At 37.9% G+C, this 15,072-nt stretch overlaps 1 protein-coding gene and 1 long non-coding RNA gene across 2 annotated transcripts in view; both read left to right on the top strand.

The window, feature by feature from the left end:
* The first annotated feature begins 2,420 nt into the window (after positions 1–2,420).
* Positions 2,421–15,072, top strand: part of LOC120418819 (ceramide transfer protein) — a 34,019-nt gene continuing 21,367 nt past the window's right edge. Inside the window, exons 1-4 of the mRNA XM_039581330.2 lie at positions 2,421–3,057; positions 6,808–7,106; positions 7,175–7,405; positions 7,468–7,528. Of these exons, the coding sequence (XP_039437264.1) occupies positions 2,821–3,057; positions 6,808–7,106; positions 7,175–7,405; positions 7,468–7,528 (828 nt within the window). The 5' untranslated portion in view covers positions 2,421–2,820. The remainder of the gene's footprint in view (positions 3,058–6,807; positions 7,107–7,174; positions 7,406–7,467; positions 7,529–15,072) is intronic.
* Positions 5,013–5,523, top strand: LOC120418820 (uncharacterized). The gene is made up of 2 exons (XR_005605626.2): positions 5,013–5,220; positions 5,287–5,523. It is a non-coding gene; the product is annotated as an uncharacterized LOC120418820 (long non-coding RNA).

Genomic DNA, 15,072 nt, shown 5'->3' with positions numbered 1-15,072 from the left:
TTAAATTTTATTTTTTAAAAATTCATTTTATTCATTAACTAGATTAACTGATCTTGGCCCAGTCGTGCATGTGCCGAGCAGGAAGATGTTCGAGCGAAGCTTAATTATTCCGCTGGCCTGCATGGCCGCAAGGGAACCCGTCTCGAAGTCGTTGTCGTAGATGGTCGGGTTGGTCGGCTTACATCGTCGAACCCCAGTGGATGTCCGCCTTGGTTGTTATTTCCGATGCTGGTTCTAAACCAATCCTTTTATTTGGATACAGCTTGTTGCTTGGAGCACCTTCGACGCGGACACTAAACTGGCCAGGGCCGACGAGAGAGTGGCGGCAAAGCATCCGGCATTGAAGATCGGACCACCAAGAACGCAATCCATACTCGCAATCCTCCGGAACACACCCGGCAAACGCTGGCCATATCCGTGACATTTTCGGTGATGTCAATCAACACGGTAGCATCGGCCACTACTGTTAGAACGGGCCTAGAAATTCTTTTGCCGCCAGGAAAAAGGATGCTGCTGAAAAAGAATCGGCTTCTGCGAGAAAAATATTATTAATTATTGATCAAATTATTTTAACTTTATTTAACTTACCGTTCTATTTTCACTTCAATTTTCAGGCACAAGACCGACAGCAGGTCTTCACCGTACACCATCAATTTTCATACTAAAATAATCACGTAGAAATTTTGCGGAATGGTGCACTCCAGTCACGTTGGAGTTACATTTTAAAACACATAAAAGCTACATGGAAAACCCTAGTGGAAAAATACTATAAGGTTTTTCACGTAGTTTCAACGTGAAAATATTTTTTTGCCGGTACACTTTCACATTATTTTTACGTGTGTCACGTAAAATGGACCTATGGAGGGGAATTTTGGGTTTACGTGATTTTTCACGTAGCACCTACGTGTGGATTATTTTGAGTGCATAAATAAAATAGTGCTTCCTTGAGCACATCGACGTGACGGTCTATAAGGCTTTCTAGTCAGAAATTTACCAACACATTCAAAGTATGTTTACATGACAGCTGGACGTTTGTTTGCATCAGGTTTCCTATCTCTTTCTAGCAAAATTTTTTTGTCAGGCGACTTCTAGCTGGTTTTTTTGACTGACTGCCCGATATGTCAGCCAACATACTTCGCAGGGCTGTGACAGCTACAGCTCGATCATTGTTTGCATCAGGACACTGTGACGAGGAGTTCGTCATTTTTGAGTTAAATTATATTTTTTTCACTGGGCCTAGAAAGCCTTATGGGGACCCAACACTCAAAATCAGAATAACCCTTAAAAGGGTACTTTCTATCCTTTTTTCAAGTTTACCCGTCGTCACCCTTTTGAAAGGGTACGAGGGCGAAACCCTTCAAAAGGGTACTGGCCCAGTACCCTTTAAAAGGATACTGGTCATGGAGCGGCGCGCTCACTAGCGACATCTATGAGTCAATTTTGTTTTGTTGAAACAGTGCTGCCATCTATTGTAATTTTTCATAATTTCTTTAAACATTAGATTTTATCAGGAAAAAGTTTTTTTTATTGTTTTAAATTAATATTTACAGTTCAAAATAAAAAGTAATCCTTAGTAAATCACATGCTTTGAGTATTGCGCTGTTCGGTTTAAACCATGCACTCGCGATCACGACGTAATCGGCTCGCCGCGGGATGAACGTCGACTAGGACTTCATCCAATTCGAAGAGAATTTCGAACAGGTCCGTCCAACCGGCGCACCTTCGCGCTGACATTTTCCACCGGCTGGGACATGTGGTCAATCATAATGGTTAGATGACGCACCTTGTGTGCTATCCGGCCGGATGTTGCACATTCAGCCATCCGGGAAACCGGCATATTTCTGCAATAAGAACGCCTGTAACCAAAATGACAAAAACAAAACCGACCAAAACAAACTTGATTGCAAGCGATTTTCGATGCCCCCTGTGTGCGGATGTCACAGTCTTCTACGACGGAATGGTGGTAGATGGACAAAATTGGCCAAAATCTGGAACAACACCGGTAAACTAAAAAAAAAACTTTAAAAAACACGCACCACGCACGAGCACGATCCAAAACGTCAAACAGATTTAAGTACCGAATTTAGAAACTAGGGCGGCGCTAGTGGTACCTGTTGCAAAGAAAGTTACCCTTTTGAAAGGGTAACGCCAATGAGGTGAATCAAACGGATAGTTTTAACCCTTTTAAAAGGATAAAATGTACCCTTTTGCAAAGGGTAAACCTCGACTACCGTTTAAAAGGATACTTTTAACCCTTTCAACCGGTAACTTTATTTTTGAGTGAAGGTTCCATCTGTTGAATACTTTCAACACAAATTTGAGTAAACGATTACACAGCCTCACGTTGGCCTCACGCGTCCCTTTGCTGTCAGTTGTTGCGCTGCGTTGTCAACTGTCAAAAAATAAAAGAACCGAGAAAAAGAGAGGTCGCGAAAGGAAAACATAAAAACAACCGCATAACGAAAGTTGAATCGACGGCGACGGTCGACTGGGAAAGTGGCAAATTGTCGAACCCATTAGTGCAGTTTTATCAGTTTTACCGTTATCAATCGCGGCGGTGACCAACCACATTCGGGCGGTGATTTACGAGATTCGTGCGTGCGTGTTTGCGGGGATTTTTTTCTTTTCGGTTTCGTTCGATGACCCTGGAGGATGAGTGTGATTAGTGTTGTGTTCCACGTATGGTTCTGTTTCTGATTTTCGGGCCCGCAGTGACCAATATTGAAAGGAGAGGTTTTACCGAGGAAAGTTCCAGTTGTGGGCGTTTGGAATAGTTATTCAAGTGTTATCAAGTGTGTTCAAGTGTTGAAACAATTAGAAATGGCCGACGAATATTATCTGCAGAATAATGCCTCCAACAGTGACGATTCCGAATCGGAACTCAACCTGAGCATTCCCGAGCTGAAGGGATATCTTAGCAAATGGACCAACTACATCCACGGATGGCAGCCCCGGTTTATCGTGCTAAAGGATGGCACTCTGTCCTACTACAAGAGCGAACAGGACAGTGACTTTGGATGTCGGGGAGCGATCAGTCTGCAGAAAGCCACGATAAAGGTGAGGAGGACGGATCATCGGAGAAACGGGGGAGGCCAAAAAAGCCACACAAATCAAGTGTGTGTGGTGAGCTGCGCTATCGCTTGAGTTGATGTATATTTTCTTCTTCGTTATTGTACACTGTATTCGTTTGTACGAAATGGTCCGATGTTTCGATTTGCCTTGATGCAGTAAGGGCAACTTGTTCAGTCAAAGTTTCACGCTTTTCATATTTGTAATCTTTTTACTTTGTTGAAAAGACTCCAATGATCTGAATCTTACAAATGATTGATATTTTTGTTTCTTTTGGCATTGCCTATTTTTTTCTAATAGTCGTATCGACGTGCTCCGATTTGGATTAAACTTTGAACGTTTGTTTGTCTATACATGCAAAATATGAGCATTCTACGATGACATAAAATTACCTGTGTAAAGTTTGGAGAGGATTCTGAATATATCAAAGTTCTGATTAAAGACTATCGTCTATACGACATGTGACACACTCTAAAAACGCTATTTAATGTTTTTTTTTATAAAAGCTGAATTATTCTGCAGACCAAAGGTGGATGGTACATCTTTGGTTTTCACTCAGGTAAGGAACAGCCTGCAAGGAGCGTAACTGACTACATCCGTAGTCCTGTTAGATCATTCTAATTATCTTGATCAGAACATTAGAGCTCTGGTTTATTGCAAGTGTCCTATTTTCTTACCTCCACGTTGGGTTGGTTTCGTCATCATGCTGACAAGGTGTGACCTAGCTGTTGGCCTGTGGAAACGTCCCTTAAACCTTTGACCAGCGAGGGTCAAAGTCGGGACGGCTACAAGAAAAAGGGCGCGTCAATGTGGGATTGGGAAGTAATTGGAGATTGTAGACGGTTTTGTTTTTATTTGCAGCATGTTGAAACAATTATTTTGGAACGGGGTTTCTCTCCTATAAATTTCCAACTGCCATCTATCTTCTGTTTTTATTTATTTTACTGATTTTCTAACGCGACTTGTGTTTGTTGTCCACCATTTGGTTTCGATTTGTTAACTTTTGATTCTCTTATCTCTCAAAGTTTTCCATTCTATTTTACAAATAACGATGCCAATTTGCCAATTTTGTTTATCATCTGTCATTTGCCTATTCTTTGATGATTTAGTTCTTTATTATTTATTTGAATATTTATTTACTTGCTCTATAGCAGGGTTGCCAGGCTAAAATTTAAAAATTCTGACCAAGTATCAATACAAATTTGAAAAAAAATCTGCAGACTAAAATATATTAAGCATTAATGGGAAAGGGGAAAAAAGATTTGAATAAATTAAAAAGATTGTAAAATTCAGGTTTTTTAAGCCTCAAAAAGGTTGCATTTATATTTTCATTAAATTGAGCATTTACAATTTTTTGCGATTTTCTATAAAACTCATTCATATTAGTCGAATAGTTGTTCAAAATTGTCAGAAAAATGAATAATCTGTCAAAATCTGTCTAAATCTGGCACAGATAAAGCAAATATTTCCCAGTTTTTGAGGGGAACACCCGTGAAGAGTAGCGGCATTTAAAAAGCGAATTCAGTGACAGTTTTTTAATCAACTTAATGTTAACATGTTAAGGTTAATGCTAACATTCTATATGTTGTCTTCCTAAAGTGTCTTGATAAGGTCCAGTTTGTGACGATACACTACCTTCCCTTTACTAAGCAATCGAATCCAGATGGGAAAAGATCACCAGTTTTGTTGGTCCGAGCCGGGATTTGAACGATCTACCGCTTACGAGACGGAAGCGAGACAGAGAAATAGAACCAGATAAACACGATCCAACACTAGGGAAGATTTCAAGAGAAAAAAATACACAGTTAAAATAACATTTATATGTTGAATTCAAACAATGGATGGATGGATAAAAAATCAGAAATGTTTATCATAACTATAACATGAGTTATTAATTTGTATGACACCAAAAAGGGTCGAAATTTTGTTATTTCTGTGTATTGCGCATTTTGCACTTCTCTAGAGTCTTGCGCAAATATTTTCATCACAGTATCTTTTTATCACAGTGATTTTCCTCACACTACCAGTCGTTACCATAGAAATATTGTTTTTGTTTGTTGATTTTTATTTCTCGTAAAGTCGAAACAGTTGGAAACCGTTCAAAGTCAGATAAGTTGGAATCTGTTGTAATGCCGGACAGTCAAATTGAGGGTAATTATTAATTTGGTAGCGTGTAACTTTCTTCAACGTTTAAAAATGGCTGATAATTTATTCCAGAGTCAAATCCTGCTTCCAAACAGATCAAAAAAGGAATTTATTCTGTGACTTCCCAGCAGCGTTGATAACTCCTGTAAAGCTTTACCGGACATGTAACGGATTGACAAAAACAAGCTATTAGCTAATGACCACATCATTGCGTCTACCACTGGAAGCAGTCGGGATTTTAACAATTGTGTAAGATGATCATTTCCAACGTTGTTTTGAAATAAATGCTAATTCATCAACAATAGTTTATTTATGGCGTTTACATAAACGAGCTGAAAGAAACAGATGGTCACGGCCAATATTTATGGTTCTTGAGAAAGGCATCGATCTTTCATGGCATGGATCTTCTAGGCGGAGGGGTAGTTTGGGTAGAAAGATCATGATTTTCGTCTTCAATAGATTAGGAGGTTCCAGAAGCCAGAATCAGTCGTAATTGTCTTCTTACACCTAGTATCTTGCCATTCCTGGGACTACCCGGACTTGACATGTTCGCAGCAATTGTCCGAAAAAATCATGGCCTCGAGCCGTGAGAAAAATGGTACCATTTACGGACTCAGCGAAGACAGCTCCAAATGGCCGATAGAATTATGCCCTCGAGCTCATTAGAAAAAAATAATAACCCAAGAAACAAGAAGAATAATAAAGTTTCAAATACGAGATTCGAGCCAGGAACCTTTAAAAGACAATCTCAATGACTAAGCTGCCTCGGCTACCACAGCTTGGTGACTAGATTTTGGCCAGAAGTCGATGCATTACACTTGTTTAGTGTTGATGGTGTGATGGAAAATCATTTTGCCAACTGTGATGAAAATAATCCCGCAGCACTCTACTGAGGTGCAAAGTGCGCAAAGTTGACAGTTCTCAGTCCTGCAAAGCAGTGTGATGAAAAAATCTAGGCCTAGCACGATCGACACAAAACTCTAGGAATTGGTGCAAGGCGCAATATAAGAAAGGTTGCAAATTCCGAATTTTACCTAGGTATTGTTATTTTTTGATATTTCAACAAAATATAACTCCTTTAATAACCCAAAACAACAATTCACAGACATATCTGTTGCTAACTTTTTGTGGCCGTGAACGCAGTTCGCTAGAGCTCAGATAAATACATTTTTTTGAAGTTGAAGCTGAGCTGCCTGCCAGCAGTGCAATTACAGTGAATCAATTGTTGATAAGCGAAAGCGAATGGTTTCTTCCTCTCGGATCTTGCTTGTTTTGGTGTGTACGTACGTGATTCATCAATTTCACTCGCCGGTTGTTATATACCTATATCTAGGAATCGGCGGCGGTTAAGTGCACGAAGTCTTTGCCAAATAAAGGCGATCAAGTGCGATAATCTGGGCAAGTTAAAAATCTCCCAGTTTTTAGAATTTGTAATCCTGTTGATATGATCAGTTTTCGAAGCAAACATAACTCTCACTTTGACCTGTGACTCGAATTGATTGTCTCAATTGGTCCACGTTCATCGCACTGCAACATTCTTGTCAAATTGAATCAAATGCCTAACTTTATTATCATTTATCTATTCCATTACAGTCGCATGAATTCGACGAGTGTCGGTTCGATGTGTCCATCGGGCAGAATGTTTGGTATCTGCGGGCCGAAACTCCCGAGGACAAGCGAAACTGGATCGAGGTTCTGCAGTCGTACAAGACGGATTACCCGGAAACGGTCAGTCTGCGGCGCCATGGCAGTACCATTTCGCTGCAGTCCAACACACTGTCCACGGCCAGCGGAAGCAGCATGAAGCGGGTCAGCCGGGGTTTGCGGGAAAAAATGCACGAGATTGAAACGTACCGCGACATTCTGTACGGCCAGATCGACACTCTGCAACGGTGGGTTTGCGAGAATCATTTCGATCCCTAAATAACACAACAAACTAAATTCTTACTAATGTTTACAGCTATTTCGATTCACTCCACCTGAAAAGTGGAGAAAACAATCCGCTGGACCTGGGGGACGGATTGAATCCGATCGACTTCAAGGGCGAAGCGATAACATTCCGTGAAACGACGGCCGGTGTGATCACCACGCTGCAGCACTGTTTGGACATCATCTCGCAGAAAGAGGAGAGTTTCAAGAAAAAGTTCGATCGGGAAGTGGACAGGCGTAAGAAAGCGGAGGATCTGTACAGGTGCGCAATAAAAAATGCTTCATATTGAAGCGTTTTGTTACATTTTTTTGTTTACCTTTCAGGCAATGCAAAGATGAAGTGATGAAAAACAGGAATACGTCCATTCCGGGTCCAGATTTAGAGGTAAGTTTATGTTAGAGATAGAGTCAAAGGAAAGGTCAGGCAGCTAAGAACAACAAGGCTGCTGGCGCCCCCTCAGATGCTACGTAAACAAATCATTAATATTTAATCCGTGATCTGTGCACCCACATGGTTACAGTTTTTTGCTCAAATTTCAATGCTACAAACACCGGCGCATAGAACAAAATTGATTCTCTCTTCTCTCCTCAAGCACTGGAAATTTGTAGCGGGTGTAGGGACACTTCGCATAGACGCCCTTGCGTCAAGGATTTCTTGGAATTTCAAGGAATCCTTCGCCTCCATTGATTCCAACATGTATGAAAGTATTATTGAATTCATGATCATTGTTGCAAAAAATCACTGGTTAAAAAGCGGACTTGAATGTTCCTTCAAACTCAACATCCTTTAGAACATTTACATTGTACATTTTATTGTATTTGTCGAAATAATTCCTCTAGTTTTTTTTAGTGATTTTGAAGTATTTCATATGATTTTACACCTACTACTAATGAGAGTGAAGTCGGCTATGATACACCAGCTGTAGTTGAGCGTTGCGTTTGATTCGATGGTACATTTGTCGAATATCTTCTTAGATTCAAAAGTGATGTAGAATATTCACCCTTGTTTTTTCTTTGTCTACGAAACGCTGGTACTACAGAGTCTCCTGCATTTTTACCATCCTTGTTTTTGACGATCTTTAAAACATTAGTATGGCGTGACGTTTTGGAACATGTTTGTCAAATACCGTAGACTCACTTCGTTTTTTGACTTAGTAGCCACCCGGTACAAAGTTTGGTTGTGTGCGTCGAGTTGTAGTCATACATTATGTTCACAAACATTATTGACATAAGATCAGACAAGTAAATAGAGCAATACTATTGAAAAATTGTAATATGGATCAAAAAATGATACACCTCTCGTGATTTCTTGGTAACAAAAACAATTTAAATAACAACGAAAATCTCTTAACGTAGAAGTGATCTTAGATAGTTTACTAACATTTTCTCAATATATGGTGGAATTTGATGAACTCTCCCTTATATGCCAATCGTTTGAAAATTGACCCAGTCTCACCCCTTGAAGGGGCTGCTCAAATATTAATATATGATAAAAACAAGACTTCCAACAGTGTTTCTTATTCGAGGGAATCGAATTGACATGCTACAATGTTTGAAGTAGAGATTTTCAAACATTTGGGTACTTTTCGAGAAACAGCTTTCAAAATGATAGGACTTATTCTAGGAACGAGATTCAGCTAAGTCATCTTAAAATATCCCCAACACAATCATTTAAACAGAATTGAGAAGAACCTAAGAAATGGTAAAAGTAATTCACATACAGTAGGCTGGCGTTCTACGCATAATTGTCCCATGTTCAAAAAAGAGCAACTGAGAAAAATGCGATTGAAATTTTTCGATCGATTTCTGTGTTTCTACCAGGGGGATGGCAACCCTATTCCGACCAAAGCAAACTGACAACAGTCGACATTAGCACGGTTGTCAAATGAGAGCCCACAACAAAAGCACTAGCTGTCAAATGGTAGCCCATAACAAACCATTGTTTGGGTTTTTGATTTTCAATTTTCTCGCAATTCAAACGATAAATACCTGAAAAAACACGTGAATTGTGTTGCTGATGGCAAATTCTATCATATCCTTGGAGATTCCATCCCAATATTGGCTGAAAATTCATATCGAAAAAAGTGATTTTTCTGTTTACCTTTTTTTGCTTTTTTTCTTTTGGTCGATCAAACAGTGCGCCCGTACACTGTGAATCGGCATTACACATTTTTCAGTTTGGGTTTACACATTTGCATGGGACTTTTGAGTTTAACCAGGATAACACAATTCGTGTTACCAAAATAATATGAATAATACTGATTCTGAGTGTTTGTTTTCTGAACTTCCAAGATGGCGGCTTCTTCGCTACCCCCTGGTTTCTACGCATAATTGTCCCTTGGGTTCCTATTCGCCCTATATGTCCCTAATCACCCTGGTTAACATTTTATCACCCTCATTTTTAATCCTCTTGCAGGTAAACAATATAAAATGCTTTGTAAAACTCATGATTTCGTGATAGAAAATTCTTGGTGGGACAATTATGGTAGAAGTTCAACGATGGGACAAACAGACTTGGTGTTGTTTTCAATGATTTTCTGAACAAAGCACTAGATTTTATGTTTTTTTTCTAAAAGTATACGTATAACTAAACTTAAAAATGATAAAGAATCAGAATCTTCAAAAAATGACACGGGACAATAATGCACAAGTGGAAAACGGTTTATTGGCATCTGTGCCAATTTTGTTTAAGCATCTGTGCGAAATTTGTTGAGATTAACCCATTGATACTTGAGCCTGAATTTGGTGAAAAAAATGTTTTTTCATACAAAATGTCTTTTTTTAAATCGCTAATAACTTTTCAGGATCAAGTACTACAGCTTTGGTATGCTCTACAAAGTTGTAGAACATTAAATTTCCAATGAGAATCTCGTTTTTGTGAATATTTGGATTGAAGTAGCGCACCGTGCAGACCAAACTGTATGAAAATTTAGTTTTTCATACATTTTTTCGATTTTTACTCATATTTGGCTCAGAGTCCTAAAATAGCTCAAGGAACAATATTCAGATTGTGGAGGGAGGTTTTGAAAAAAGTCTCATATTTGGGCACCCTAACATACAGTCACCAAACTTTATCAAAATTACACTTAAGTACTTTTTGATTGCAAATTTGTTTTACATTGAAAAATGAAGCAGAAAAATTTTTGCGACCAATGTTTCGATTTTTTGAAAAAAAATCACCGTCCTTGAAAGTTCTGTAAAGTTGGCATTTGATGTCCTCTAAAACATATCAGAAAATAAAAAAAAGAAATAGTTTTTTTTTGCAAATCAAGTTTTGTGACAAAAAATGAAATTAAGAGGCAGTATTTGTAGATTCTGCTCGGTTTGTTCTAGAGGTCGTATCGAGGTGCTCCGATTTGGATGAAACTTTCAGGGTTTGTTTGTCTATACATGAGATGAACTCATGCCAAAAATGAGCCCTCTACGACAAAGGGAAGTGGGTTAAAACGGGCATTGAAGTTTGAGGTCCAAAAAACATGAAAAATCTTAAAATTGCTCGCATTTACGTAAAACTTCATCAATTCCAACTCTCTTAGATGCATTCGAATGGTCTTTTGAAGCCCTTCAAAATGTGCTATAGACATCCAGGATTGGTTTTACTTTTTCTCATAGCTTTTGCAAATTACTGTTAAAAATGGATTTTTTTAAAACCTTAATAACTTTTCCCAACAGCCACCAACACCCATACTCCCATAGGTCAAAAGTTAGGGAATTTCATGGACTATAAGCCTACGGTACTAACTTTTTGGCCAATCGCAGTTTTTCTCATAGTTTTACGGTTTTTCTAGAACAAACATTTTACAACGTTAGTTTTTGCCCTGTAGACCGAGAAGACGGCACTTTTTGGTCTCAATTTTGTCATATTCGAAATCCTCGGACAATTTCACGTAAGTTAGAAGTATTGGAGTTGTAATATTTCTTTAAAAAATAATTAAATAAAACATTTTTGAAAAAGAGAAAGATCTTATTAACCCTATGACCAATACGTCAAATGCTGTATCAAGTAGGCGAAAACCTGTTTTACCCCCAATCCAACAAATTGTTAAAAAATATTTTAATTCATTCTAAACGGCAATTTTTCCAATCAAATTTACAACTCCAATACTTCTAACTTACGTGAAATTGTCCGAGGATTCCGAATATGACAAAATTGAGACCAAAAAATGCCGCTATGGCGGCCTACAGGGCAAAAACTAACGTTGTAAAATGTTTGTTCTAGAAAAATCGTCAAACTATGAGAAAAACTGCGTTTGGCCAAAAAGTTAATACCGTAGGCTTATAGTCCATGTAATTACCTAACTTTTGACCTATGGGAGTATGGGTGTTGGAGGCTGTTGGGAAAAGTTATTAAGGTTTTAAAAAATCCATTTTTAACAGTAATTTGCAAAAGCTATGAGAAAAAGTCAAACCAATCCTGGATGTCTATAGCACATTTTGAAGGGCTTCAAAAGACCATTCGAATGCATCTAAGAGAGTTGGAATTGATGAAGTTTTACGTAAATGCGAGCAATTTTAAGATTTTTCATGTTTTTTGGACCTCAAACTTCAATGCCCGTTTTACCCCACTTCCCTTTGTCGTAGAGGGCTCATTTTTGGCATGAGTTCAGCTCATGTATAGACAAACAAACCCTGAAAGTTTCATCCAAATCGGAGCCCCTTGATACGACCTGTTTCACATCGGTGAAAAACTCGCTCTTAAAAATCACCAAATTTTGTTTTACCTTGTATCATTTTTTTCAGTGTAGTCCATATCCATACCTATAACTTTGCCGAAGACACCAAATCGATCAAAAACTTCCTTCAAATGACACAGATTTTTGAATTTTCATATATGATTTTTGTATGGAGAGCTGCCAAATTTGTATGGAAATTTATATGGACAAACTAATGATGCAAAATGGCCGGATTAAAAAATACAAAAAAAACGAATGACCGAAATCTCAGAGAATTGCTCGTATGTACATAACTTTGGTTCTCTCCAGGAGTGAATACTTAAAAAAAATGTTGACTTCAAGCAATTGAACCAACGTAACTCGAACCGTAACCGTAACCCTTGTGATGCTTCTTTGAATTGTTTTCCCATGTCATTTTTGGTCGATTCTGACTTTTTGTTAAGATTGACGTTTTTTCCGAAAAAAACACATAAAATCTACTACTTTGTTCGGAAGCTCATTGAAAACAACACCAAGTATGTTTGTCCCATCGTTGGACTTCAACGCATATGTCCCACCAAGTATTTTCTTTCACGAATTTATCAGTTTTACGACGCATTGTGTCGTGTTTACCTATTGTGTAGCAAGAGGATTACAAATAAGAGTGATAAACTGCTAACTGGGATGATTAGGGACTTATGGGGTGAATAGGGACTCACGGGACAATTATGCGTAGAAACACAAAAAACGGACGAAAAATGTCAATCGCGTTATTCTCAGTTGCACTTTTTTGAACATGGGACAATTATGCGTAGAACGGCAGTACAATAACATCTCACAATTACGGACGTGTTGCTTACAACAGTTTTTGAAATTCCAATAAACGCTTTTTGACTGAAATTTTATATCAAACATCCATGTGTCAAGTGAATTCACCGTCCAAAACAAAACAATATTGAAAAGTGTTACTTTTCGTTATTTTCGATGGGATTGCAAAAAATATTTTTATAGTCGCTGCCATTTTCCGTTACTCAACTGTGAAAAAATAGAGAGACACGTCATTTTAAAAATTTGCAAATACCCTGAGAAGTAACTTTTTAACAAAAATAATCATTTAAAATCTACGTCTAGAACAGGGGTGCTCAAAGTTTTTAGAGGCCGGGCCAAATTTTAAGCTCAAATGAGCTTGTGGGCCATATTAAACAAATAGGCTATTTAAAAAAAATAAATAACGTTATTTCAATTCAAAGGACAATCCATCAACTGTTTTGCCTCCCTCACCTTACTGAGGAAAGACTATAAAATGATAAAGCACATCAAAAGTTATGCTTAAAAAACTGCTGCATATAAATTTCACAATTTGCAAAATAGAGTGGTTTTTTCATGAAAACCTGCCATATCATATAGTTTTAGAAAGGTTCTGAAATGACCTTTCTTGTGGATTAAGAATTTTTAAGATCTGACTTGTCTAAAATTACAAGCAGTTTAAAAAATGCTCAATCTATTTTCCCACGGCGGTGTATGTACAATCTTTACAACAAGTCTGTAGGCAATCTGTTTTTTTACTCATTACTAATTTTTATTAGGACCTCTTTGGTGCTGCGATCACGTTAGGGGCAAATCACTTAATAAATAAGAGGAAGGCACCAGCCACCAGTGATGTCAACAATCGCGACGCTCATTTTTGGTTCGCGGCACATTTTTTGTTTGTAGTGCTTTTCGGTTACGGAATTTGACAAAGTTGTGTATGAAGGACTTATAGAACACACCAAATTGTACAACTTTGCTGAACATAGTGTTAATTTTTGATGAATACAAAAAAAGTTACAACCAAAAATGCGTTAGGCAAACAAAAGCATCGCGAACCATTGGTCCTGAGGTCTGAAATCTTCTTGTAACTTTTTGCGTAAGAATTTTACAGCTATACAATGTTCTGAAGAAATGTTGCTGTTGATGAGTTCTACAAATGCTTCGAACACAATTTTGTCGAATTCCGTAACTGAAAAGCACCACAAACGAAAAATGTGCCGCGAACCAAAAATGAGCGCCGCGATGGTTGACATCACTGCCAGCCACCTAAAGGTGGATTAAGTAACGTTTTTTTAATTTCTGTTATTTTTTTGGAACTATTTCGTTAATTAAAAATTGTAGAAATTTTTACATGATCATTCAAAATGGGTCCGTAGGTCACAAAAAAAACACCTCGCGGGTTATACTTTGGTCACCCCTGGTGTAGAGTGTACAAATCTGGAGTTTTTTTGAAAAGGTCCAATAAACCAAATTTTCAGTTTTTGCTTTTTGGGTGTTTTTTAATACCCCGGACTCAAGGCGGTTTTAAAAACACCCAAAAAGCAAAAACTGAAAAATTTGGTTTATTGGACCTTTTCAAAAAAAACTCCAGAAATGTTCTACAAAGTTTTTTTTTTTTTTTTTTTAATTTTGGATTAGTGCGCTGACCACGGGGACGCGCTGTCTTGTTTTTGCATGCTCATTTTCATTTCTTTTGTGTCGCTGTTTGTGTGCTTGGGTGCGTGGTTATTATAACTGAATAATGGCATCATTAGTGCGCTGACCACGGGGACGCGCTGTCTTGTTTTTGCATGCTCATTTTCATTTCTTTTGTGTCGCTGTTTGTGTGCTTGGGTGCGCGGTTATTATAAATAGGTGAAGGGATTTTACTAAATGACCATTATATTGCATTATTATATTCAATTGATTATATAATCACACTATATTTTACACTGAACACATTATACAAAACACATATGAAACTGTAAACTGGAGCGTTTGGTACGGTATGTCCACGCATCCTTCCTCCCCTGTAGATTCTGTGAAATGTGATCCGTTCTCAGAATCCTCTCTGCGGTAAACACAACGTAGTAGGGCTGGCCGCTTTAATTTTTGCATTACATTTTCGGGTGTTCTCGGATGTACTGCAATTATTAATAATGACAAGAAAAGTGCTTGTGGCGTAATCTAATCACAAGGCTTTCCAGCATGCTTTCATCGGACTGGCTGCGTTTGTGTTAGATTAGATTAGATTAGATTAGATTAGACAAAGTTTTTTTTTTTAATTTTGATGATATGCTGTGTACGTGTCATAACAAATTTTTTGTCATTCTAATGCAAAATTAGTTGAACTTTCCGGACAAAATATCTTCAAAAGCACACGATTGGGTTTTAGGTGTTAAAACTTTTTTCAAACTTGTCAAAAATGGTCCAAAATATCACTTTTCTAAAAAACTTTTTCGTTAAATTCGGATAACTCCTGAGAACT

This window comes from Culex pipiens, chromosome 3 (genome assembly GCF_016801865.2).
Source record: "Culex pipiens pallens isolate TS chromosome 3, TS_CPP_V2, whole genome shotgun sequence".
In the NCBI taxonomy this organism is placed as follows: domain Eukaryota; kingdom Metazoa; phylum Arthropoda; class Insecta; order Diptera; family Culicidae; genus Culex; species Culex pipiens.
This window is presented reverse-complemented; position numbering and strand designations above follow the sequence as displayed.